The sequence below is a fragment of the Rana temporaria genome, chromosome 1 (genome assembly GCF_905171775.1).
Source record: "Rana temporaria chromosome 1, aRanTem1.1, whole genome shotgun sequence".
Lineage (NCBI taxonomy): Eukaryota > Metazoa > Chordata > Amphibia > Anura > Ranidae > Rana > Rana temporaria.
This window is the reverse complement of record NC_053489.1, coordinates 665,250,881-665,275,111: the sequence shown is the minus strand read 5'-3', so window position 1 is coordinate 665,275,111 and position 24,231 is coordinate 665,250,881. Positions and strand designations below refer to the sequence as shown.

The following is a 24,231-nucleotide window of genomic DNA, read 5'->3' as shown; positions in this document are numbered from 1 at the left end:
ATTTTTTTTTTACTAGTAATGGCGGCGATCAGCAATTTTCTTCATAACTGCGGCATTATGGCGGACACTTCGGACAATTTTGACACATTTTTGGGACCATTGGCATTTTCACAGCGAAAAGTGCTTTAAAAATGCATTGTTTATTGTGAAAATGACAATTGCAGTTTGGGAGTTAACCACTAGGGGCCGCTGTAGGGGTTAAGTGTGACCTCATGTGTGTTTCTAACTGTAGGGGGGGCGGGCTGGATGTGTGACGTCACTGATTGCCTTTCCCTATATCAGGGAACACACGATCAGTGACAGTGCCACTGTGAAGAATAGGGAAGGTTTGTTTACACTCACCTCTCCCCGTTCTTCAGCTCCTGTGACCGATCGCGGACACCGGCGGTGATCAGGTCCACGGGTCCCGCGGGCGCGGTCACGGAGCTTCGGATCGGGTCGCGGGCGCACGCCCACGGCTGGGCACTTAAAAGGGACGTACAGGTACGTTTCTGTGCCCAGCCGTGCCATTCTGCCGACGTAAATGTGCAGGAGGCGGTCTTTAAGTGGTTAATGTCAAACATAAAAAAATATATAATTAAAAAATGATTTTCTCAGGTAAATTGTAATTATTAGAGATATGGTCAATAACACAATACCTGGTCGGGGTTCCCAGTCTTTATGTCTGTCTCAGATATTCCCAGGACAGCAGGGATTTGGGGGGTCAGGTCCCAGGATCCGTCTGCATTCTGCAGGGTGATCAGCCTCACAAGTGCGGGGGTCTCCGCTAGGACAGCAGTTGCTGGCAGGGATAAAAACAGACAAAAATAATAATAAAGTAACAAAGGTAAGATAACACATATACTTAAAAAAAATAACTGTTTAAGTTGAACTAAACCCAAAACAATAATTTAATATATACATAGGCCCGGATTCACAAAGCACTTACCCCGACGTATCTCGAGATATGCCGCGTAAGTGTAAATATGCGCCGTCGTATCTATGCGCTGTGCCCACAGAACTAGATACGCCTGAAAATAGGCTTCATCCGACCGACATAACTTTTCTTAGAGAGCGCCCCCCCCCGAACCATACCAGGCCACATGCCCTCAACATGGGGATGATGTCCCCATGTTGATAAGGACAAGGGCCTCATCCCCACAACCCTTGCCTGATGGTTGTGGGGGTCTGCGTGTGGGGGGCTTATCAGAATGTGGAAGCCCCCTTTAACAAAGGGGACCTCCAGATCCCAGCCCCCCTATGTGAATTGGTAATGGGGTACAATGTATCCCTACCATTTCACCCAAAAAAAGTTACAAAAAAGGTAAAAAAAATACACACAGCTTGGGACAAGTCCTTTAATAAAAAAAAAACAATTCCAGCGCTGTAATCCTTCTATGACCCGCCGCCACAAACGATTCCGCCTCCATAGGAGGCACCCGGCTGAATGACGCGTGACCCATCTGACAGTTCTCAAATAACCGAGGGTGGTGCCACCCGTGACGTGGATGGGTGACCCCGCCCCCCTCTGACGTGTCACGGGAAACCCCCATTACCCTCGGTTATTTGAGAACTGTCAGACGGGTCGCGCGTCATTCAGCCGGGCGCCTCCTATGAGGCGGAATCGTTTGTGGCGGCGGGTCGTTGAAGGATTATAGCGCTGGAATTTATTTTATTTTTTTTATTAACCACTTAAGACCCGGACCATTATGCAGGTTAAGGACCTGGCCCCTTTTTGCAATTTGGCCCTGCATCGCTTTAACTGACAACTGCGCGGCCGTGCGACGTGGCTTCCAAACAAAATTGGCGTCCTTTTTTCCCACAAATAGAGATTTCTTTTGGTGGTATTTGATCACCTCTGCGGTTTTAATTTTTTGCGCTATAAACAAAAATAGAGCGACAATTTTGAAAAAATTCAATATTTTTAACTTTTTGCTATAACAAATATCCCCAAAAAATATATAATTATTTTTTTCCCTCAGTTTAGGCCGATACGTATTCTTCTACATATTTTTGGTAAAAAAATCGCAATAAGCGTTTATCGATTGGTTTTTAGCATTTACAAAATAGGGGATAGTTTTATGGCATTTTTGTTAATCATTTTTTTTACTACTAATGGTGGCGATTTTTTTCATGACTGTGACATTATGGCGGACACTTTGGACAATTTTGACACATTTTTGGGACCATTGTCATTTTCACAGCAAAAAGTGCTATAAAAATGCACTGATTACTGTGAAAATGACAATGCTGTGAAGGAGTTAACCACTAGGGGGCGCTGTAGGGGTAAAGTGTGACCTCATATGTGTTTCTAACTGTAGGGGGGCGGGGCTGGAAGTGTGACATCAGTGATTGTCTTTCCCTATATTAGGGGAACAGATATCAGGGAACAGACGATCACGAACATTGCCACAATGAAGAACGGGGAAGGTGTGTTTACACTCGCCTCTCCCCGTTCTTCAGCTCCGGGGACCAATCGCGGGACACCTGCGGCGTTCGGGTCCGCAGACGCAGAGCCTCGGACTGGGTCGCGAGCGCGCCGCCGGCTGGGCTCTTAAAGAGGATGTACAGGTGCCTGTGTCCAGCCGTGCCCTTCTGCCGACGTATATTGGCGCGAAGGGGTCCTTAAGTGGTTAAAGGACTTGTCCCAAGCTGTGTATGTGTATTTTTCTACCTTTTTTGTCACTTTTTGGGTGAAATGGTAGGGGTACAATGTAGGAGGGGGACGAGCGCCCGCCGGAATCATGCCGTCATCGCCTTTCTCCTCGGCTCTCACACACATACCACACATACCTCAGAGGGGAAGGAGGGGGACGAGCGCCCGCCGGAAAAATCACTGAGCCGTCATCTCCTCTCCACTCGGCTCTCACGTCACACATGCACAGTCCCGCCTCCGCCATCTGCATTGGACCATCTCCTGTGATAGACAGAACACTGGTCCAATGCTGGTGGCGGAGGCGGGACTGTGCGTGTGTGACGTGACAGCTGAGTGAGAGCCGAGAGGAGATGACGGTTCGGTGATTTCCGGCGGGCGCTCGTCCCCCTCCTTCCCCTCAGAGGTATGCTATCAGCATATAACACGCACCCACGATTTTCCCGATTTTATGGGGAAAAAAGTGTGCGATATACGCCGATTAAATACGGTAATTCCTTCATTTTACACAAAATACATAAAACTCACCATGCCTCCTCATAAATACCTTGGACTGTCTACTTCCAAAAAAGGGGTAATTTCAGGGGGGATATTTGTACTGTCCTGGTAATTTAGGGCCTCAAGATAGGCCGTCAGTACATCAGGACTGTATATTCCATGACTTGTAGGCTCTATAACTTTCACACATACTAAATAATATACACTGATTTGGGGTATTTTTACCAAAGAAATGTAGTGGAATACATTTTGGCCTAAATTTTTTGAAAAAAATATTATTTTATTTGCAAAATAAATTTTCTAACAAAAACGAAGGCTTTGTGTACACGGGACATTGTTCAACCTCTCCTGAACGAATTAACTTGACAGCTAGAAACCGACGTCTAAAAATGGGCGTTTAGCCACGTTTACACGCTGTGGGCCAGATTCACAAAGAGATACGACGGTGTATCTACAGATACACCATCGTATCTCTGACTTACATTGGTCCTATCTATGCGCCTGATTCATAGAATCAGATACGCATAGATATGGCTTAGATCCGACAGTGTTACACTGTGTTACACTGTCGGATCTTTTTTTCCCCATTTAAAAATGGCGCCGGGGGCGTTCCCGCTGATTTATGATAAATAATATGTAAATCAGCGAGATACGCAAATTCACGAACGTACGCGGACCCGACGCAGTCTTCTTACGACGTTTCCGTAGCGGCTTTCCCGGCGTATACTTACCCCTTCTTTTATCAGGCGCAGCCAATGTTAAGTATAGCCGGCGTTCCCGCGTCAAATTTGAATTTTTAACGTTGTTTGCGCAAGTCGTTCTCGAATACGGACGGACGTCGTTTACGTAAGCGTCGAAACCACTGACGTCCTAGCGACGTCAGTGGGAGCAATGCACGCCGGGGAATTTCGCGGACGGCGCATGCGCATTTAAATCGGCGCGGGAACGCGCCTGATTTAATTAGTACACTCCCCCTTGCCGCGGAATTTGAATTCCGCCGGGGGATTTAGGATCCGCCGCCGCAAGTTTGGAGGTAAGTGGTTTGTGAATTAGCCACTTTCCTCTTAAACTTGCGGGAGCAGATCTTAAATCACGTAGATCGAGCGGATCTATAGATCCGCTGATCTACGTGAATCTGGCCCCCAGTATTTAATTTGGGTACAGTGTGGCATGACTAAATAATTGCCATTCAAAGTGTGAGAGCGCTGACAGCTGAAAAATTGGCCTGGACTGGAAGGGGGTAAAAGTTTCCGAACTTGAGGTGATTAACCATGACGTTGTAACTTCTTACCTCTCGTATCCATTTCTTCAATCGCACAGCGTAACATCTCAGGTGCTCCTCCAAAAAAAGGTGCTGTTAAAACATAAGAGAAAGAAAACTAACATTTGTATTTTTATTTTGTCCTTTTACCTTCAATCTCTGATGAAGATTTCCCTATACAGTGGAACCTTGGATTACGAGCATAATCCATTCCAGGAGAATGCTCGTAATCCAAAGCACTCGCATATCAAAGTGAGTTTCGCCATAGAAGTCAATTGAAACAAAAAAATGTCTTCCACATAGACTTCTATGGCATGCAATACCGCATGTGGCCAGAGGTAGGGGGGCGCCTGAGAGCCTCGTAAATACTCGGAAAGGCTCGGGGGCAGCTCGACTGAACTGGGAAAACCTTGGAAAGGCCCGGGAAGTGAGTATTTCCGAGATTTTCTAAGTATTTCCGCTCGCCTCTGAAGCGGCGCCCCCTGCACCTCTGGCCAAATGCGGTATTGCACACCGCTGTGGCTTGAATCCTGCTCATTTTGAGAGACAACACTTGCAAACCGAGTCAGGATTGAAAAAAATAATGCTTGTATTGCGAAGCGCTCGTTAACCGCGTTACTCGCAATCTGTGGTTTCACTTTCACCAGCCCCACACTTACCCATCTAGGTCATGGGTAGCGCTCCCTCTGGAGGGCGTTTCCTCCTCCTGGTGCTTCACGGGGGCTTCCCCTGCGTCTCCTCCCTCCTCCTCCTCGGTGGCCAATAGGATCACATATAACAACCCAGGGAGCTCCCATTTCGGGAGCTCAATGGGTTGTTATATGGCTGCACTGCATGGCCTTGGCAGGTCTGGGGACATGTGCAGTTTATCCTTCATATGCAATGACCCTTCACCTGAAGCTTTGCAACTGACATTAGGATATCACGATCTGGCTGCTATTTCTATCACAGTCAGTATTTTCTGATGCCCATTTACCTTCTTCTATTAAGCTTTTTGTCTTCAATACAACGTATTTGTGCCTTGTAAATGCCTCTTCTTTTAACCACTTGCTTACTGGGCACATATACCTCCCTCCTGCCCAGGTGAAATTTCAGCTTTCGGCACTGCGTCGCTTTAACTAACAATTGCGCGGTCGTGCGACGTGGCTCCCAAACAAAATTGACGTCCTTTTTTCCCCACAAGTAGAGCTTTCTTTTGGTGGTATTTGATCGCCTGTGCGGTTTTTATTTTTTGCGCTATAAACAAAAAAGTGCGAAAATTTTGTAAAAAATACAATATTTTTTACTTCTTGCTATAATAAATATCCCAATTTAAAAAAAAAATATATATATTTTTTCTCAGTTTAGGCCGATACGTATTCTTCTACATATTTTTGGTAAAAAAAAAAAAAATCGCAATAAGCGACTGGTTTGCGCAAAAGTTATAGCGCTTACAAAATAGGGGACAGAATTATTTTTTTTTATTATTTATTTTTTTACTAGAAATGGCGGCAATCTGCGATTTTTATTGGGACTGCGACGTTATGGCGGACACATCGGACACATTTTTGGCGTCATTCACATTTATACTGCGATCAGTGCTATAAATATGCACTAATTACAGTATAAATGTGACTGGCATTGAAGGGGTTAACACTAGGGGGTGAGGAAGGGGTTAAATATGTTTCCTAGAAAGTGTTCTAACTGTAGATGGAGGGGGGGTGACTGGGGGAGGTGACCGATCTATGTCTCTATGTACAAGGGACACAGATCGGTCTCCTCTCCAGAGACAGCACCGCTGTCTCTGTGTAAAACGGCAATGAGAGATGATCTCATATGTTTACATATGAGATCATCTCTCATTGGCCGCACAGATCGCATCGCAAACGGCCACTCTGATTGGCCGTTCGCGGCGATCTGTAATTGGCTGTGTCCGAGGGACACGGCCAACACAGATTTTCCCCGCTGCGCGCTCTGGAGCGCGCGCGGGGACCGCCCAAAGGGGCGGACGTCAATTGACGTCGTGTTGGCTTTTGGGATCCGCGCTGTAGCCGTCAATTGACGGCAGGCGGATCCCAAGTGGTTAATATCAATTATCTGAGTGATCGTGCCGCAGCTCAATCTCCTGGAAGTGGTAACAGGTACCTGTCAAAAACAGGTACCCGCTCCCCCTCCTGAAAGGTGCCAAATGTGGCACCGGAGCTGGGGGGGGAGTCAGATAAGCGGAGCTTCAACTTTTGGGTGCAACTCTGCTTTAATACAGGTAAAGGGCTGTAAGGAGCTCTCATGCATAGAGCGGACTATGCCTGCCTTCTCCTTCCAAATCTGCCACACATAGAAACCATACTACAGCTTCTCTGAATGACACAGGATTGAAGAATGGAGGATGGGAGGATGTATAGCTCCGCCCCCAACATGTACAGATCCTATGTCATTCATAGAAGCTGTAGTATGGCTTCTATGAATGGGCATCAGGCAGGAAAGGGTGGACATTGCAGGGCATTGCAGGGCAGGGAGAAGAGAGCGGAGAAGTCGGAAGACCCCCGAAGTCGGAAGAAGACCCCCGAAGTCGGGAGAAAACCGGGCCCCGCTAGAAAAAGAGCCGAAAGAAGATAGCGGAGGTGCCTTGCAGAAGGGAGAAAGAACCGGAGAGCGGAGAAGTCGGAAGACCCCCAAAATCGGAAGAAGACCCCCGGGGTTGCCTAATAAATGACTGTTAAAAACCTGTCTAGTGTGTTTTTTTTCTTGACACTTTTCCCCCCCAGGTGAATGGGTACCCCATACTCTTTCACACGGGGGGCGGTATCTGGGGGGCCTTCTTATTAAAGTGGGGTCCCAGATTCCGATAAGCCCCCCAGCTGCAGACCCCGACAGCCAACGGCCAGGGTTGTCGGGAAGAGGCCCTTGTCCCCAGGTGCTTTGGGGTGGGTGGGGCCGCAGGGCGCTCCCAAAGCACCCACCCCCCATGTTGAGGGCATGCGGCCTGGTACGGTTCAGGGGGGGCGCTCCATCGGATAAGGGTCTGGATTTTGGGGGGACCCCCACGCTGTTTTTTCGGCATAGGGGTCTCCCCTTGAAATCTATACCAGATCCAAGGGCCTGGTATGCTCTTGGAGGGGAACCCACACCATTTTTTTATTTAAAATTTGGTGTGGAGTTCCCCTGTGGGAAGGAGGGGTTTGCCTTAGAACAGGTTCACACTGGGGCGACTTTCTGTAAAGTTCCTCACTGTGAACGGGGATGCGACTTGGAGGCTACTTCCGTAGAAATCAATGGGTACAAGTCGCCTAGAAGTCAGATTGAAGTAGTACAGGAACCTTTTTTCAAGTCGGAGCGACTGCAGTAGTGTGCATTTAGGCTGCATTCACACCTGAGCGTAGCGTAGCGTATTCACACGTATTCGCGCGTTTGCATACAGCGTTGTCCGACGTTTTTGAACTTCAACGTTTTTTGTTTTAGCCAATAGGAAAAATGATCATCTCTTTCATCACTTGTTGCCATGTTTGTAGATTGTTTTTATCTTCTGCCTGGGTGAAATGTTCTATTTCACAGAACAGATTAAAGCGACAAAACGCCCGTAGAAACGCTCGTTGTCGCACTAGACACTTAAATCGAGTGTTTCCATTACTTTCTATGGGAATACTGAAACACAGGATGGACTGTTCCTATGAAATACAAATGTTCTAAAACGCCCAAATCCGCCCAATTCGCGCTTCAGGCTTTTGGAGTGGAGATGTGAACCATCTCCATTGAGAATAATGTATTTTTTCCCCTCTAGCGTTTTGGAGCTTCATGCTTCAGGCGACAAAACGCTCAGGTGTGAATGCGGCCTAAGACGGCTCCATTCACTTACATTGATTTCTTCATGCAGCGCGACTTGAAGTCGGATCCAAAGTTGGACCTGTGTGCTAGGGCTCTGACGCAAACCCTGTTGTGTTTTTCCTTTTGCTCATGCAGTAATTCTCAAAATTCAACTAGTGACTGATCCCCTACAGTGTACAATCGCATACCTGGCGATGCCATTTTTTTGCTAAGGACGTTCTGTTTTCTTTTGCCTGTACATTAAAAAAAAAGCTTCATAAACATCAAAAAGAAAAAATCAGTAAATAAGTAAATCGAATAATTTTGTGAATCTTTTGCAAAGTTTTTTAACTTTAGATCCTGCCATTAGCAGCACTTCCTGTCACAGGCTGACAACACTTAGACACTGCCTCACAATTAGCAGCCGGGTTGTCAGCCTGTCATGGGAACTACTTCAGCTGGCCATTCCGCTACCTATCTGAAAGACCTGATAGGCAGCCCAAAGCTAACTGACACAGGACTTGACAAGGTCAGAGATACACACGCCCTTTAGTTATTATATACTTCAGGCCGCGTACACACGGTCGTTCCAAACCGATGAGAATGGTCCAACGGGCCATTTCCATCGGTTTACCGCTGAAATGGCCTGATGGTCTGATATGCGTACACACTATCGTTCCAAAAACTAATCGGGTCAGAACGCGGTGACGTCAAACACACAACGTGCTGAATAAAACGAAGTTCAATGCTTCCAAGCATGCGTCGACTTGATTATGAGCATGCGCGGGTTTTGAACCAATGCTTTTGTGTACTAACCATCGGTTTGGACCGATCGGGCAGCGGTCCATCGGTTCGGTTTTGAAGCATGTTTTCAAATTTTGGACCGAAGGAAAACAGACCCATGGGCTATACACACGGTCGGTTTGCACCGATGAAACTGAACCTCTGTCCATTCTCATCGGTTTTCTCCGACCGTGTGTACGCGGCCTAATAGACACGTGCAATTAATTTTGTTCTGAATACAAACATGGACACATTTTTGGTTATTCAGAGATTCGGATTCGGATTAGAACGATTAGAATTCGGATTAAATCCTGTGTAAAGAATAGCTGGTTGTTAAGCAGCAAGCCGGGAAGACGGCCGCCGCATCCTTAAAGCGGATCTCCAACGCCAAAAACTTTTTTTTCTTAATGGCTATTTAAAAGTTAAATGACCCTAATTTGCGCAACTCAAGTGTCCTGTCTCCCCCGGCCGCTCCGCTGCTATACAGTCTCAAATAAAAACGTATATTCCTCCATCCGGTTTCTTCTCCATTTTAACTGTGGGCATAAGCCCACAGCCCGGCACTTCCTTGTTCCGGTGGATGCTGATGTCGCATGCGCACGAGCAATCTGTATCTGTGTAATGGAGATTGTTCAAAACCCTCCTTCCTTTGTTTACATCCGCGTCACTTCCTGCTACACGAAGTTGCGCGATGTTTGCTTTCACAAGGGCCAAATATGATAATTAGGGAGCTACGAGACAAGCTCCTAGAAGACACAGCGCGGGACAGGAAATCAGAGAAAACCAGACGGAAACCCGAGGGGCTGCAGACCGGAAGCCATACCAGTTCAGATGGTACAGTAAAACTTTTTTATCTAAAACTATCGGATTTAGCATTGATTTGTACCATTATTAATACTGGCCCAGATTCAGGTAGCAATTGCGCCTGTGTAACCATAGTTACGCAGCGCAATTGCTGACTTGCGCCCGCGTAACGAGTTCTCCTGATTCAGAGAACTCGTTACGCCGACTGCAGCCTAAAATCTGCGTGGCATAAGGCTCTTACGCCACGCAGATTTTAGGCTGCATTCTAGCGATGACCGCTAGGGGGCGCTCCCATTGTGATCTGTGTATAGTATGCAAATTGCATACTAACACCGATTCACAACGTTGCGCGAACCCTGCGTACGCAAATTACGTAGTTTGCGTACGTCGGGTTTCGCGTAACGTTACACATCCTAATAGCAGGCGCAGCCAATGCTATAGGAAACCCGGTGTTCCCGCGTCGCGACGTTCGAATTTGACGTCGTTTGCGTAAGTGAATCGTGAATGGCGCTGGACGCCATTCACGTTCACTTTGAAGCAAATGATGTCCTTGCGACGTCATTTGCCGCAATGCACGTCGGGAAAGTTTCCCGACGGAGCATGCGCTGTACGCTCGGCACGGGAGCGCGCCTAATTTAAATGATTCCCGCCCCCGGCGGGATCATTTACATCGCGCGCGCTTACGCCGGGCAAATTTGCCGGCGCGCCCTCGCAATTTACGGAGCTACTGCTCCGTGAATCGAGGGCAGCGCAAAATATTTGCGTGGGCGCAGGGCAAAATCGTTGCCCTGTGCCTCCGCAAATAAAGCGCAACTCGTAGCTGAATCTGGGCCACTGACATTAAGTTAAATTCAGGGTGGAGCTCCGCTTTAACGACCGATGACTGTCAGCTGGCTTCCCTGCTGGTGTAGTGTCACATTTCACTCCCCATCACAGATTGCTCCGGAAGTGACGTTTCGTCGCGCGCCATCTTGCTACACCCCACACCATTGCACAGTAATGATAGAGTGTGAAGGGGGCAAGCGGACATCTTGTTACACCCATCGGAGTTTTAGATTTCACAGTTATTTTTAACACAAAACGGAGCTTATATGCTTAAATATAGTGGTTTGTAAATCCGACGGACTGTTTACATGTTAAATGTGAAAAATCAGAGGTGTTCTGTCACATTAGCAACCATGTAAGGTCAGCAGGTTTGCTGCTGCTTTAAAAATGTAACATGTAAACAGTCCGTCAGATTTACAAACACTGTATTAGCTCCGTTTTGTGTTGAAAATAACTGTGAAATCTAAAACTCCAGTAGGTGTAACAAGATGTCCGCTTGCCCCCTTCTCACTCTATCATTACTGTGCAATGGTGTGGGGTGTAGCAAGATAGCGGCGTTGGAATGTCACTTCCAGGGCAATCTGTGATGGGGAGCCGAAACACCGGCAGATGAAATGCAAACAAAACAACGCCGGTGTCCTGTCGGTATGGGTTCCCCGTCGGATAATGCCCCGCCTGGACAGGGCAGGTCACAGCGCATGCGCAAACGGAGCCACAGAAAATCGCAGAGGATGAACAGCTGTTCATCACCTGTACACGGTACATGCGCAATCAACACGCCGCTCGCTCCTGATGCTCGGGATGGGTTATTCATTGAAGGGACGGAATACAACAAGGGGCGGATGCTTTTCTCAAAGGGGCGGATGTATGGTTATACATTCAACACAACAAGGGGAAAAGGCCACATGATGGGTGCTTTTCGCAAAGGGGAGGATGTATTATTGAGCAGTGCTTTTCTGGGGGATTTTCTCAATAAACTACATATCCGCCACTTGTTGTGTTCAATGAATAACCATACATTGGCGTCTTTGAGAAAAGCACTGCCCATCATGTTGCCTATTCTGTATGCATCCGCCCCTTGTTGTGTTCAATGAATAACCTGCCCCAAGCATCGGGAGCATGTGGCAGCGTATTGCGCAAGCGCCGTGTACTGCTGATGAACAGCTGTTTATCCTCGGCAATTTTTGGTTGCTCCGTTTGCGCATTCGCTGAGCCTGCACAGTTCAGCCCGAGACCCATCTCGTCAGAACAAAAAAATGGCATGGTGGTCCTTTGGGTCTGGTATGGATTTTAAAGAAAACCCCACACCAAAATAAAAAAATAAAAAAACAGTGTAAGGTCCCCCCAAAGCACCTTGTCCCCATCTTGATAGGGACAAGTGGGGCTCCCAATTTAAGTGAAACAATAAAAACGAAAAATTCCTTTAAATATAGTAGGGGGGGGGGTAAAGTGGCATCATCTGTAGCATGTATAGAACCTGCTGCAGCAAAAATTACTTTTCTAAAAAAAAAAGAAATTGACTCGCAGTTGAAATTGCCAGCCCAGCTATTAAAAAAAATGAAAAAACGGTACAGTCCATACCAGGGCTTTTGGGTTTGGGTTTGGTATGGATTTTAATGGGAACCCCATGACAAAATGACATGTTGATAGGGCCTCTTCCCGACAACCCTGGGTGGTGGTTGTGGAGGTCTGCGGGCAGGGAGCGTATCAGAATCTGGAAGCCCCGCCCCTCATGTGAATGAGTAGGGAGTACATGGTACTCTTTCACCCAAAAAGTGTCAAAGATAAGGAAAAACTGTCGTTTTTTGCCAAGTCCTTTATTAAAATAATAAAAAATAAATAAAACCATGCTCCCCCTCAATCACAACACCCGTCACACTGCTGGTCCCAAATAAGCTCTGCCAGCAAAAAAGTGACAGTTCTTAAATATGTACGGGGCGTTGCCATCTGGTGGCATCATCGGGTGACTCCGCCCCTTAGCTATTTAAAGTCTAGGTTCACCCTAAAACAATTATATAACATTACATCCAGCATAATAACGACATGTACAGTATGCTGGTATTTTTTTCTGTAAATAGCCGTCCTGCGAGTCGGCTCTATACTGCCATATAGAGCCGACTCGCAGGTCGGCTATTTACGGAAAACTGGTGACGCGCCTTATGTGCCTGGGGAAGTTTTTCACCAGACGTCAATCATCTAACCTCTCAATAGGAACGCCCAGTCCCGCGGGAATCAGAACCCGGAAGCCGGGGGGAAAATAAAAATAAAACGGTATGTACGGCGAAAAAAAAAATACCAGCATAGGCCCAGATTCACAGAGTGTGGGCGCACATTACGCCGCCGTAGCGCAAACGCCATATGCCGCGCCAACGTAGCGCGGAGAGGCAAGCATTGCATTCAGCAAGCTATTGCTCCCAGCGCTGCGTCAGCGTGGCGTAGGTTTCGAGGGCGCAGGACGGCATAGGTGGAAGTGGGCGTGACCCATGCAAATGAGGCGTGACCCCATGCAAATGATGGGCCGAGCGCCAGACAGATACGTATCACGAACTGCATATGTGCCGTGACATGGACGCATCCCCCTGTGCCTGCTCACAACCACATCGGAACAACTGCCTAAACTACGCCGGATCACTGCATACGGCGTGAACGTAACCTGGTGCAGACCTTTGCATATCTGCTGCTGGGTTGCATCTCCTTTATGGGGAATAACTTTACGCCGGACGTACAACTTACGCGCACCTCACATAGCCTGCGTCGGGCGCACGCAGGTTCATGAATCGCCGTATTTCCCTCATTTGCATGTTTGAATGGCTAATCAATAGGAGCGGCACCATGCACCCAGCCTAAATGTGCGCCAACCCTACGCCGGCGTAAGCAAGCTACGTCGGCGGGGTGTAGCCTGTTTTTAGGCGCATATTGGTTTGTGGGTCTGGCGCACACATACGCCGGCGCACATTTGCACTTACGTCGGCGTACCGTGATTTACGTCGGCATAAGTGCTTTGTGAATCTGGGCCATACTGTACATGTCGTTAGTATGCTGGATGTAATGTTATATAATTGTTTTAAGGTGAACCTCCACTTTAAGAAATGTCAGGTGGAGGAGCAGGCATTCGGCGGGAAGCGTTCGGCGATGCCGGAGGTTTTTCTTTTTTCTAGTCTGGCGGAGGCTTGGTTGACGATGGGTCCACATCGGGGGACATTGTTTTTTATTTTTTAATAAAGGAAGTGTGAAAAACTTGTGTACTGTCTTCATATACTTTTTTGGTGAAGTAGCCCATGCTCATTCACATGGGGGGGAGGGCGGGATATCTGGGGTCCCCTTATTAAAGGGGGCTTCCTGATTTGGTTAAGCCCCCCACCTGTGGGCCCCCAGAACTACAGTCCAGGGTTGTGGGGAAGAGGCCCATGTCACCATGTTGAGGGCATTGTTCATGAGGGGGGGAGGGCGCTCGCTCCCCCTTCCCCCGCTTTTATGGCCTGCCAGGCTGCATATTTGGATAAGGGTCTTAAAAACTCACACGGTTTAAAAAAACAAAACAAAAAAACTGGTGTGGGGTTTCCTTTAGAATCCATTACAGAACCGAAGGGTCTGGTATGGATTGGGAGGGGGGGGGCGGTTCTATTGCTGGCATTGTTCTATTTACCTTTCAGCTGTCAGTGGGGAAGCTCGCTGACAGCTGATGAGTCATCAGTTGTTAAGGAAGCGGCGGCCTGCTGCTTAACAACCAACCAGCCATTGGAGCAGAGCAATAACACAGACAGAATTCGAATTGGTTGATCATTTTTCGACCGATCTGAATTTGAATCAATACGAAAATGTGCAATTCATTAAAAAACAAATCAACAAAAATGAAACTGAAACTAAACAAATTATTATTGTTATTATTAAATTAATTTGGACATAAGGAAAAATGCTGTTCTTTTTTCATACCTCCCCCAACAATTCGGGTTTGTTGCTCAATTACTGTGCCAGAACATTTGTAAGGACACCATGTCCATGTCCCCAAACAATTCACGCTACACTGCACATTGCACAATGCCTGCTTGCCAACCCCTGTACCCCACCACAGCCACCTACTAAAAACATCACTCACCTCCCTGCACATTGGTTCCCAGCTACTGACTCTCCACCACATCACAGCACCTCCCTCACACCCATTTCACCAACCTCCAATACACAGCACTTCACTCCTGTCCACCTTACCTTTCATATCACAACACCTTTCTCCCATTCACCTTAGCACTTCAATCACAGATCCTTCCTTCCGCCATTTCGCCAACCCCCCTGGTCACAGCGTCTCTCTCCCATCCACCTTACAGTATACCCTACATCACATCATCTCCCTTACAAATAAGGCTGCACCCATGAAAGAATTGCCAGACTTTTATGAGCTTTCTAAAGTGGCAGCACAGTAGAATCATCAACCACAACAAACAAAAAAAATGGCACTTACCTATTGCCATCTTAGGCATTGCCATGGGAGCAGAACAATAAGCCATCCTTCCAGGTGGTGCATGGAATCCTGAATGCATCATCAAAAATGCTGTAAGACAGGACAGATGATGAGTAATAAACACTGTCAGAACATTTGGGGTTAAAAGTATACATATAAAGTTGCATATTGTGTATCTTTCATATTGTTCCTATCCATATATATTATGAACAGAAGGGCAGCCATATTCTCTCTAAAAGTTGAAATTAAGTTCATAGCCCATGAATAGGCCTTGTACAAGAGTTATTTTCTTTTTTTCTCAAAAAAGGATGTTTATTGGCACATATGGTAAAAAGAAACAGTGTTACATACATTTTATTTTTTATTTTCCATAAAACAGTACCTCTCTCCAATTAGAACAACAATGGACTGAAACAAAAACATGAAAAGAATATATATACATAATCTCTCACATTCCATAACCCACCCCAGACCCCATCACTCTCCCTGAACTATGGCCTCATATTGATCAAACTGTATACCTCTACACCCACACTTTAAAGAAGTAACCTGTCCAACATCAGTTTGAGCAGGGCCAGTCCCGGTGTATTCAACAAGGGAGCCCACAGCAATTCAAAGTTCCCCTGTCGGCCTCTGTGCTGGTATATTTATTTCTCTGCCCGCAGAGTGAGTCCCATCTGAACTATCCATTAACCTAACCTGGGGGGTTCCGTGGCCTTCCAATGACGGAGTATAAGTTTACGGGGCTGGAATAGGGCCCTGCCTATGGCTTTTTTCGGATTGTCCTCAAGGGCAGGTCGTCTACATGCCCAAAATACACACTTTAGGATCTTGTGGCACCTGGACCATAAACACCTCATTTAGAGTTTTAAGAACCCCTGTCCAATAGGGGTGCAGTTTAGGGGACTGCCACATCAAATGAATAAGGTCCCTGTGATCTCTAGCACATGTGGGGCAGTTATCATCCTCCACCAGGCCCATTCTGTAAAGCCTAGCGGGCATAAAGTGTACGCGAAGAACAATATACAATTGTGATAGACGTTGCACAACATTCAGCGAAGACCCCTGTATGGCTAGCAATCCCTCCTCCCATTGATCCTCCTCAAAAACACCTACATCTCTCTCCCGGGAGGAAACCACCCTAGAGGGGATACCTGGCAAGAAGGATGAGAGTAGCATGGCATATGAACTGGAGATAAAGCCTTTAAAACTGGACACCTCAGTCATATAGTGAAAGATCGGGGCAGGAGACAAGACCCACGGATTGCTCCCAGCCTGGGTCCTAATGGCATGGCTCAACTGCAGGTAGGGAAAGTGCATTGACTGAGGTAGCCCAAACTTCTCCCACAGCTCCGCAAAAGAGAGCAGACGGTCACCAGAGAAGATATGGACCAAATGAGTAACCCCATGCCTCCTCCATTTTTCCCCACAAGTCAAAAGAAGCAGCTCCCCATAATATTGATTGTTCCAGATTGGGCTGTGCCCTGTAAAGCCATCTATGTTTTGCAATTGGCGAGCTTTGTTCCAAATTTTCTGAATCAATGCATAGGTGAGGAAGAGCCTGTTCGACTTAGCACATTGCAATGCTTCAAGTCCAGTGACTACACTATCCATGCCAGTCATATGTTGTAGTATGGCCACTACCGGGTCACCCATCCCCCTGTACATAACTCGGGCAATATGTTGCAACTGAGCGGCTAAATAATACAGCCAGCCCTCCTGCCTCCTTTGGCTTCTGTAGGTGTTCCAATTTAATTCTGGGGGGTTTGTTGAGCCAGAGGAAGGCCCGGAAAAGGGAATTAATGATTCTAAAGATTCTCAGCGGGACCACCATGGGGGTATTATGCAAAATATATAAAAGATGCGGCATAAAAAACATTTTTATAAGGTTTACTCTACTGACTAAGGACATTTTTAGTTTCGACCATATTTTAGACTTATCTCTAATCCTGCCCACCAAGGGAGTGAGGTTAAGAGCAATATAATCGAGTGGCTGAGGTGTAATCCAGACACCTAAATATTTGAATTTAGTGGACACCGGGATGTTCTGAAATGTGGGGCCCTGAGGGGCCACCGAATCTAGCATCATAATTGCGGATTCAGTCCAATTGATCACTAGGCCAGATTAGGAACCAAAGGTCCGAACCACTGTCATAATTTCACAGAGGGATCCCGACGTATCGCCCAATAACAACATGGGGTCATCCGCATAAAGCATAATTTTTTCATGCGTTTGTCCATACTGAAAACCCGTAATTAAGGGGTTGGAGCACACCAGTGCTGCCAACGGTTCTATGGCAAGAGCAATCAATAAAGGTGACAGGGGACAACCCTGCCGGGTTCCCCTATGGAGCGGGAAGGGAGAGGATGCTCTGCCCTCCTCCCTAATAACTGCCAAGGGGGAATCGTACAGGAGCTGCACCCAAGATCGGAACACTGGCCCAAACCCAAATTTAGTTAGTGTCTCCCATATGTACTGTCATTTGATGCTATCAAATGCCTTGTAAGGATCAAGAGACAGCAATGCCCTATCCCCTGTATTATCCGCTGAGGATAATAGTCATAGTTGTGGTACATTTTGCACATTTTGGTACATTTTGCAAAGTAAAAACACATACCTCCCTTCCTGGTCAATCCTAGAGTCTAGTAACTGAAAGTCCAAGGATCGATGTATCAAGACACTCACCCCCTGGAATAAGAGGTGTGAGTGGAGTGATACGCCCAACCCGCCCATGCATACCCCAACCACGACCTAGTGTACGGGGTCAAATGAGTCTCTTGTAAGATACACACAGCTGGGAAATGTTTTCTGAGAGAGGTGGACACCATGGTACGTTTAAGTGAATCTCCCAAACCCTGCACATTCCAGGAAACTATTGCAATTCCCGCCATCATGTCACATCACTAAAGGCATTGCCACACATGACCGCGGCGCGCGCGGATGCACGCCGGCCAAACTCGGCCTTCAGCGTACCTCCGCACCCGCCACCCCACAACAACAACACCCCATCAAATAACATATCAAACCGCCTCCCAACAATGAGCACTCCACTCCCAACTCTTCTATACCGGGTTATTAAGTCACATGACAAGGCCAATGCAAAAAGGACATCAGCCATGGTGGTCAAAAAGAAAATAAGAATCAGCATCAAACAAACAGGGGATCCATACAGAAGAGGGGGCATCCAGCACTCACCCTGGAATGCATGCACATTCAGGTGGGTTTCTGCCAAAAAATAGTAAGTGTGAGTCGATGAGTCTCCGGAATGTGAGAGAAAAAAAAAACAACAAAAACAAAAGCAACAAAAAAAAACAATAACCGTAGAGCAAACATCCGCTGGGTGTAAACCATACACCAGTCCGGGTATAGATGCAACAGGCAAACTGTGGCCCAGGTACTGTGCCACTTCCGGCACTCCAATAGTATTCTACTTCGCTGGGAAAACATACAGAAAAGAAAGCGTTCAGTTCCTGAGAGGAAAAAAATATTGTTCTCCCGGTCTTATAACCGTGTGGCTGCTGAACAGCAAAGTTCAACAGTAAGTAACAAAAAGAACTTCCTTTCCAAAAGTCATCCCATTCTCAAATACCTTTGGGGTCAATCCGCATCTGCCGCGGGGCCATCCGCCTGGCGAATCAGGTGGTCATTCGCATCCAGCCACGCAGAGGCCTCTGCTGCTGACTCAAAAAATTGCGCCCTGCCTCCTGCAATGATCCAGGGCTTGGCAGGGTACAGCATGGCATAGTTGGCTCGCATGCGTTGGAGCTGCCTCTTTACCTCCCCAAATTTGGCTCTTCGCCTTTGCACCTCTGCTGAAAAATCAGGGCAGAAAGACACCCTTGCACCATTAAACTGTATGTTTGGCCGTTCTCTGGCCAGTCGCAGAATGATTTCCTTATCCTTGAAGTTAAGAAGTTTAGCAAGCATGGTGCGAGGTGGGTTGCCCGGAGGTAGTGGTCGATGCGGTACCCTGTGCGCTCTCTCAACCGATGTGAATGCATCTTTACCAAAAATCTCCTGCAGACAATTTTCAACAAACGCAGTGGGATCCCTGCCTTCCGTCTTTTCTGGGAGTCCCACTATATGGACATTACTCCTTCTCAAACGGTTCTCATTGTCCTCATTCCTGAGCTCATTGGCAGTTGCAGTTCTGGCTGTGACTTGTAGTTCCCTAATGAGGAGTGCCATTCTATCTTCCACATCACTGACCTGGCTCTCTACAGCTGTAGTGTGTTCCCTAATCTTTTGAAAGTCATGGCGGATCAATCCCACCTCCTCCTTCATACCTCCAAAGTGTTCCTGTAATGTCTGCACTGTAGCTGTGCATTTATTCACCGCCCTGAGGATTTGAGCCAGAGTAGGCTGCTCGGCATCACCCTCCTCCTCCTCCGCAGGTAGCTCTGGGGATAGCTGGGCTGAAGCCTGCTGCAAGGCCTGCACTGATGTTTCCCCTGGCTGCAGTGTGTTAAAAATGTCCGGCGTGGCATCCATCTCCTCGTCCGAGGGGCGATCAGCCACATTATTACATTTTTGTGTGTAATACACAATGTCTTTAGGGGCTTCCTTCCCCTGTGTTTTAGGTGTCTTAGGTGGGTTCTTACCTGAGTCCTTCCTGTCCCCTCCTGCTCGCATGACTGCCACGGCGCCATTTTGGGTATCCTGCATCTCATCCCCCTTGAGCTGTTTTCGGGTCATCATGCCGGTGACCGAGCAGGCGCATGGGTCGGAACGTACCCGGGATGGTCAGGTGTCTGGTGGTGAAGTCCGGTGCCGATTTGAGACAGTATATCGGCTGGAGAAGGATCACTGTAGTATACCGTCAGGGAGCTCTGTGAGACAAGTTCGCTCACATGCCGCTCTTGGCTACGCCCCCCAAAAGTTATTTTCTGTATTCACTAGAAGTCTTACAAGGAATTGTTTTTCTGTATCTTTATCCCAGGTTATAATTCAAATTTTTTGAACACAAGGAGTCTGTTTATACCAGTATCCCAGTTTATATAACAAAGGTTTGACATCTATAGATAAAGGGGTTGATACAGACTTCCACAGTGTATAGATAAAGGAGACATGAGCCCATAGTATTGTCTCAAAACCAAAGGGCTTATTCACAATTACTGTTGTATGGTAAAGCTTAACAATTCATGTATAAACCTGCTTAATACATAGATATTATTATTATTAGAAAGTTACAAATATAATCTCTTTTGAAAAGTGTGAAGGATATTAGAAGCTGTATTTGTCAACCAAATGACTTCAATCTCGAGGAATGTTACTGTCCATTAGCCATATGTGGGATAAGCTTTCCCAAGGCATAAATTTAGGCCAGCCGCCAGGATGGCTGACACATGTTTGACACCATTAGACAATTAATGGTATTTCCCCAGGCCGAGGGCAAAGGTCGTGTCAATCACATTATTAGAAATTATTTCTAATACAATACTGCCCCTACAGGTTAAAATTGATATTACTCAAGATGGCGTCTATTTGGTTGCTATGACAACCTACCCAGTCACATCGTCACTTGACGTCATAGATTACATAGCTGTGACACATACACCTACTTTTTGGAGTAAGATAAAAGTAGCAGCTGATATAGCAAAAGGAAACTCTCTCTCTGAAAGGATCTGTGAAGGAACACCTAGCTAGCTATCTCGGGAGAGAGGAAAGCTGAAAGAATGTGATCTGTCTAAGGTCTTTCTCGGGGGCCCTACATCCAAGATCTGAGGAGGAAGGAAAAGGGGCTCTACGCAGAAATGTAGCAATGGAGAAAGAAGTTCCTTTGGGGACTTAGTTTCTCAAGACTTCTTAAACTACTGGTAACGTATTAATTTGTTTATTTACCTTGTGTGGTAATCCAATTGTTTTGCATATACATTAACTAACCATTTAAATATATATAGCAGGGCAACTTGGAGTCATATTATTTTTAACTGCAGTATGAAATAATTATATTCCAAATATTAAAAGACATACGGTTTTGTCTGTCTTTATAAAGCTAGATTCGTACAATGGTTTTATTATGATATATGTGTAGAAGAAATTCATCCTAAATTTAACATAAGCCTTGATGGTATTGTCAAGCCGTGTGCACAATATGACATTTGTCTGCGCACGCTAAAGGCTTCATTCACACTTGGCGGACTCCGTCGCTACGGAGTCCGCCTGCTCCCGTCGGCTCAGCGGGAGATCAGTCCGCAGATCTCCGCTGAGCCGACGATGACAAGCTCCTCTCTGCTCACTGAGCGGGGAGGGGCTTGTCGGGCACCGCTGTGTCCCTATGGAGCGATCTGATGAAAACGGACAGCATGTCCGTTTTCATCAGATCTTACCCGATCCGATCCACATGGACGGATGGAGACGTGGCCCCCATACGTCTGTTTTTAGCGGGTCGGATCGGGTCGGATGTCAGCGGACATGTCTCCGCTGACATCCGACGCTCCATAGCGATGCATGGAGCGGCCGTTCAGGTCCGCCGACAGACGGACCCGAACGGCCAAGTGTGAATGAGGCCTAAGAGGGTAAGAGAAGGTCTGTTTGTTTTGAGAAGAGATAACATAGTAAAGTAAATAATTTTGTTTACATAAGTCCATGGAAGTCACGGGAGGCTATTCACTAAGAGTTACCAAGTTTTAAATGTACAAGTATCATTTAAGCATAAGAACTGTGAATATATCTTGTAATATAGAGCTTGCATAAAAATGTATATGAATATTATCTGAACATTAATCACCATTTATCTCTGATTGTAGAAGTATATCGTTTATTTATTTTATCACAAATCATACCTGATTTTAATAATTTTGCTTTAGTTAATAAATATATATGTATTTTAAGCAAAATTCATTTGTGTTACTTGTCTTCAAAATAGTACAGATAAAAGAACTTAGAATTTCTTGTTTGATATTGTAGGAAGTTGTAAATCTCCCAAATCAACGATTTGCATATTTCCATAAATACAATACTATTTTAATGAGTGAGTGAGAAACTTGTATAGTGCTACAAATGCGAAATAAATCGCCTCAATATATTATATTTCAGTATACAGTAAACATTCTGACAATACCATTATACAGACTCTACAGGATACTTGTGGATTCCTCACCATGATATGTGACTGTGGTCATTAGGGCTGGAAGAATATAAAGTGTGTCTAAACTCAAAACCAAAAATTTGATATATTACAGCTTAGTACTTAGATGTGATGGCTGCATGCGTTTTCTTTTTTCAGACTTTTTTCCTTTATTTTTCACCTGGTAGTCCTACATATAACATACCTCCTGTTGCTTCTTGCCTACACCTTTTTTCTCCACTGTGGGAAGCCATGGTTGTCACCCAGGCTGGACTTTAAATGTGTTCATCTCCAGTACATGGATGGATGAGATTGGTAGTTTACACAATGAAAGATAATATTTGTGCTTTCATTTAAGAACTAGGACATAGCCAGGGCCATCTTCAACACTGAGACATAGGGACAGCTGCCCCGGGCCCAGTCATAGTTGTGGGGCCCAAGGTAGCTTCCCCTTGAGCCCGCATATAGTTGATAAGTGGATTTGGGAGGGCCCAAGAAAATGTTTGCCCAGGGTCCAATCAATATTAAAGACGGCCTTGGACATAGCATTTCTGACATGATCAGAAAGTATTTTCTGTACTGAAAATGTTCTGCCTCATATAAGTACTGAGAAGCTACATTATATTAAAATGTTTGTTTTTTGGTTAACCCCTTAGCGCCGCACATATGTGGCCTCGGCTTTAGGGGGTTATACCGGGATGATGCCCGCAGCTGCAGGCATCATCCCGGTACCGTTTTTTAGATCGGGTGGTCGGCTTTCCAGGTATAACAACCAATCCGGTTAAAAGCCGCTCGGCTGTTATACCGGAGGAGTGGGAGGGAACATCCTTCCCCAGCTCTTACCGGGCCTCCCGTCCCACCGGGAGACCAGGTCCACAATCCGGCACTTCTGCCGGCTAGAGAGAGAGAACGGACAGAAGCTGTAAACGGCTTTGTTCCAGCCTCCTGCATGTAAACACAGCAGTGTGTTCCAGCCTCCTGCATGTAAACACAGCAGTGACGTCACAACGTCACTTCCGGTTTACTCGGCTGCGAATGGCACCAGTTTTTTAAAAAAAATACAGTATTCAGAATCGCCGTTTTTGACAATCTGAATACTTTGAAGTGCAAAAGAAGGGATTTGGGGTCTTTTAGATCCCCTATCTGTTCATTAAGAGGACCTGTCACCACCTATTACTGTCACAAGGGATGTTTACATTCCTTGTGACAGCAATAAAAGTGATAATTTTTTTTTAAAAACACAATGTAAAAAAAAAAAAAGCGACCCCGTCCCGCGAGCTTGCGCAGCAAAAAAAAGACACACGTAATTCGCACCCGCATATGAAAACAGTGTTCAAATCACACATGTGAGGTATCGCCGTGATCATCAGAGCGAGAGCAATAATTCTAGCACTAGACCTCCTAACCTGGTAACCGTTATTTTTTTTAAAGCATCGCCTATGGAGATTATTAGGTACCGTAGTTTGTCACCATTACATGAGAGTGCACAAATTCAAAGCGTGACATGTTTGGTATCCTTTTACTCGGTGTAACATCATCTTTCACACTATACAAAAAATAGGGCCAACTTTACCATTTTGTTTTTTTAATTCATGAAAGTATCTTTTTCCCCCAAAAAAAATTGCTTGAAAGACCATTGCACAAATACAGTGTGACATAAAATATTGCAACAATCACCATTTAATTCTGTAGTTTCTCTGCTAATATATATATATATATATATATATATATATATATATATATATATATATATATATATAATGTTTGGGGGTTCTAAGTAATTTACTAGCAAAAAATTAAGTTTTTAACTTGTAAACAACAAATGTCAGAAATAGACTTATAGCTAGATTCACGTAGGGTTACGCCGGCGTATCAGTAGATACGCCGTTGTATCTCGGAATCTAAGCCGTCATAAGTTTAAGTGTATTCTCAAACTGAGATACACTTAAACCTAGCTAAGATACGACAGCCTGCGCCGTCGTATCTTAGGGTGCAATTTTTCCGCTGGCCGCTAGGTGGCGCTTCCGTTGAGTTTGGCGTAGAATATGTAAATGACTAGATACGCCGATTCACAAACGTACGCTTTCACGTCGCAGTAAAGATACGCCGTTTCCGTAAGAGG

General features: G+C 46.0%; 1 protein-coding gene across 1 annotated transcript in view; it reads right to left on the bottom strand.

Moving 5' to 3' along the window:
• Positions 1 to 608: 608 nt before the first annotated feature.
• LOC120924578 (von Willebrand factor A domain-containing protein 5A-like) overlaps positions 609 to 24,231 on the bottom strand; it is a 134,574-nt gene continuing 110,951 nt past the window's right edge. Inside the window, exons 15-18 of the mRNA XM_040335561.1 lie at positions 15,040 to 15,129; positions 8,381 to 8,425; positions 4,422 to 4,484; positions 609 to 781 (exon numbers count right to left, since the gene is read on the bottom strand). Of these exons, the coding sequence (XP_040191495.1) occupies positions 624 to 781; positions 4,422 to 4,484; positions 8,381 to 8,425; positions 15,040 to 15,129 (356 nt within the window). The 3' untranslated portion in view covers positions 609 to 623. The remainder of the gene's footprint in view (positions 782 to 4,421; positions 4,485 to 8,380; positions 8,426 to 15,039; positions 15,130 to 24,231) is intronic.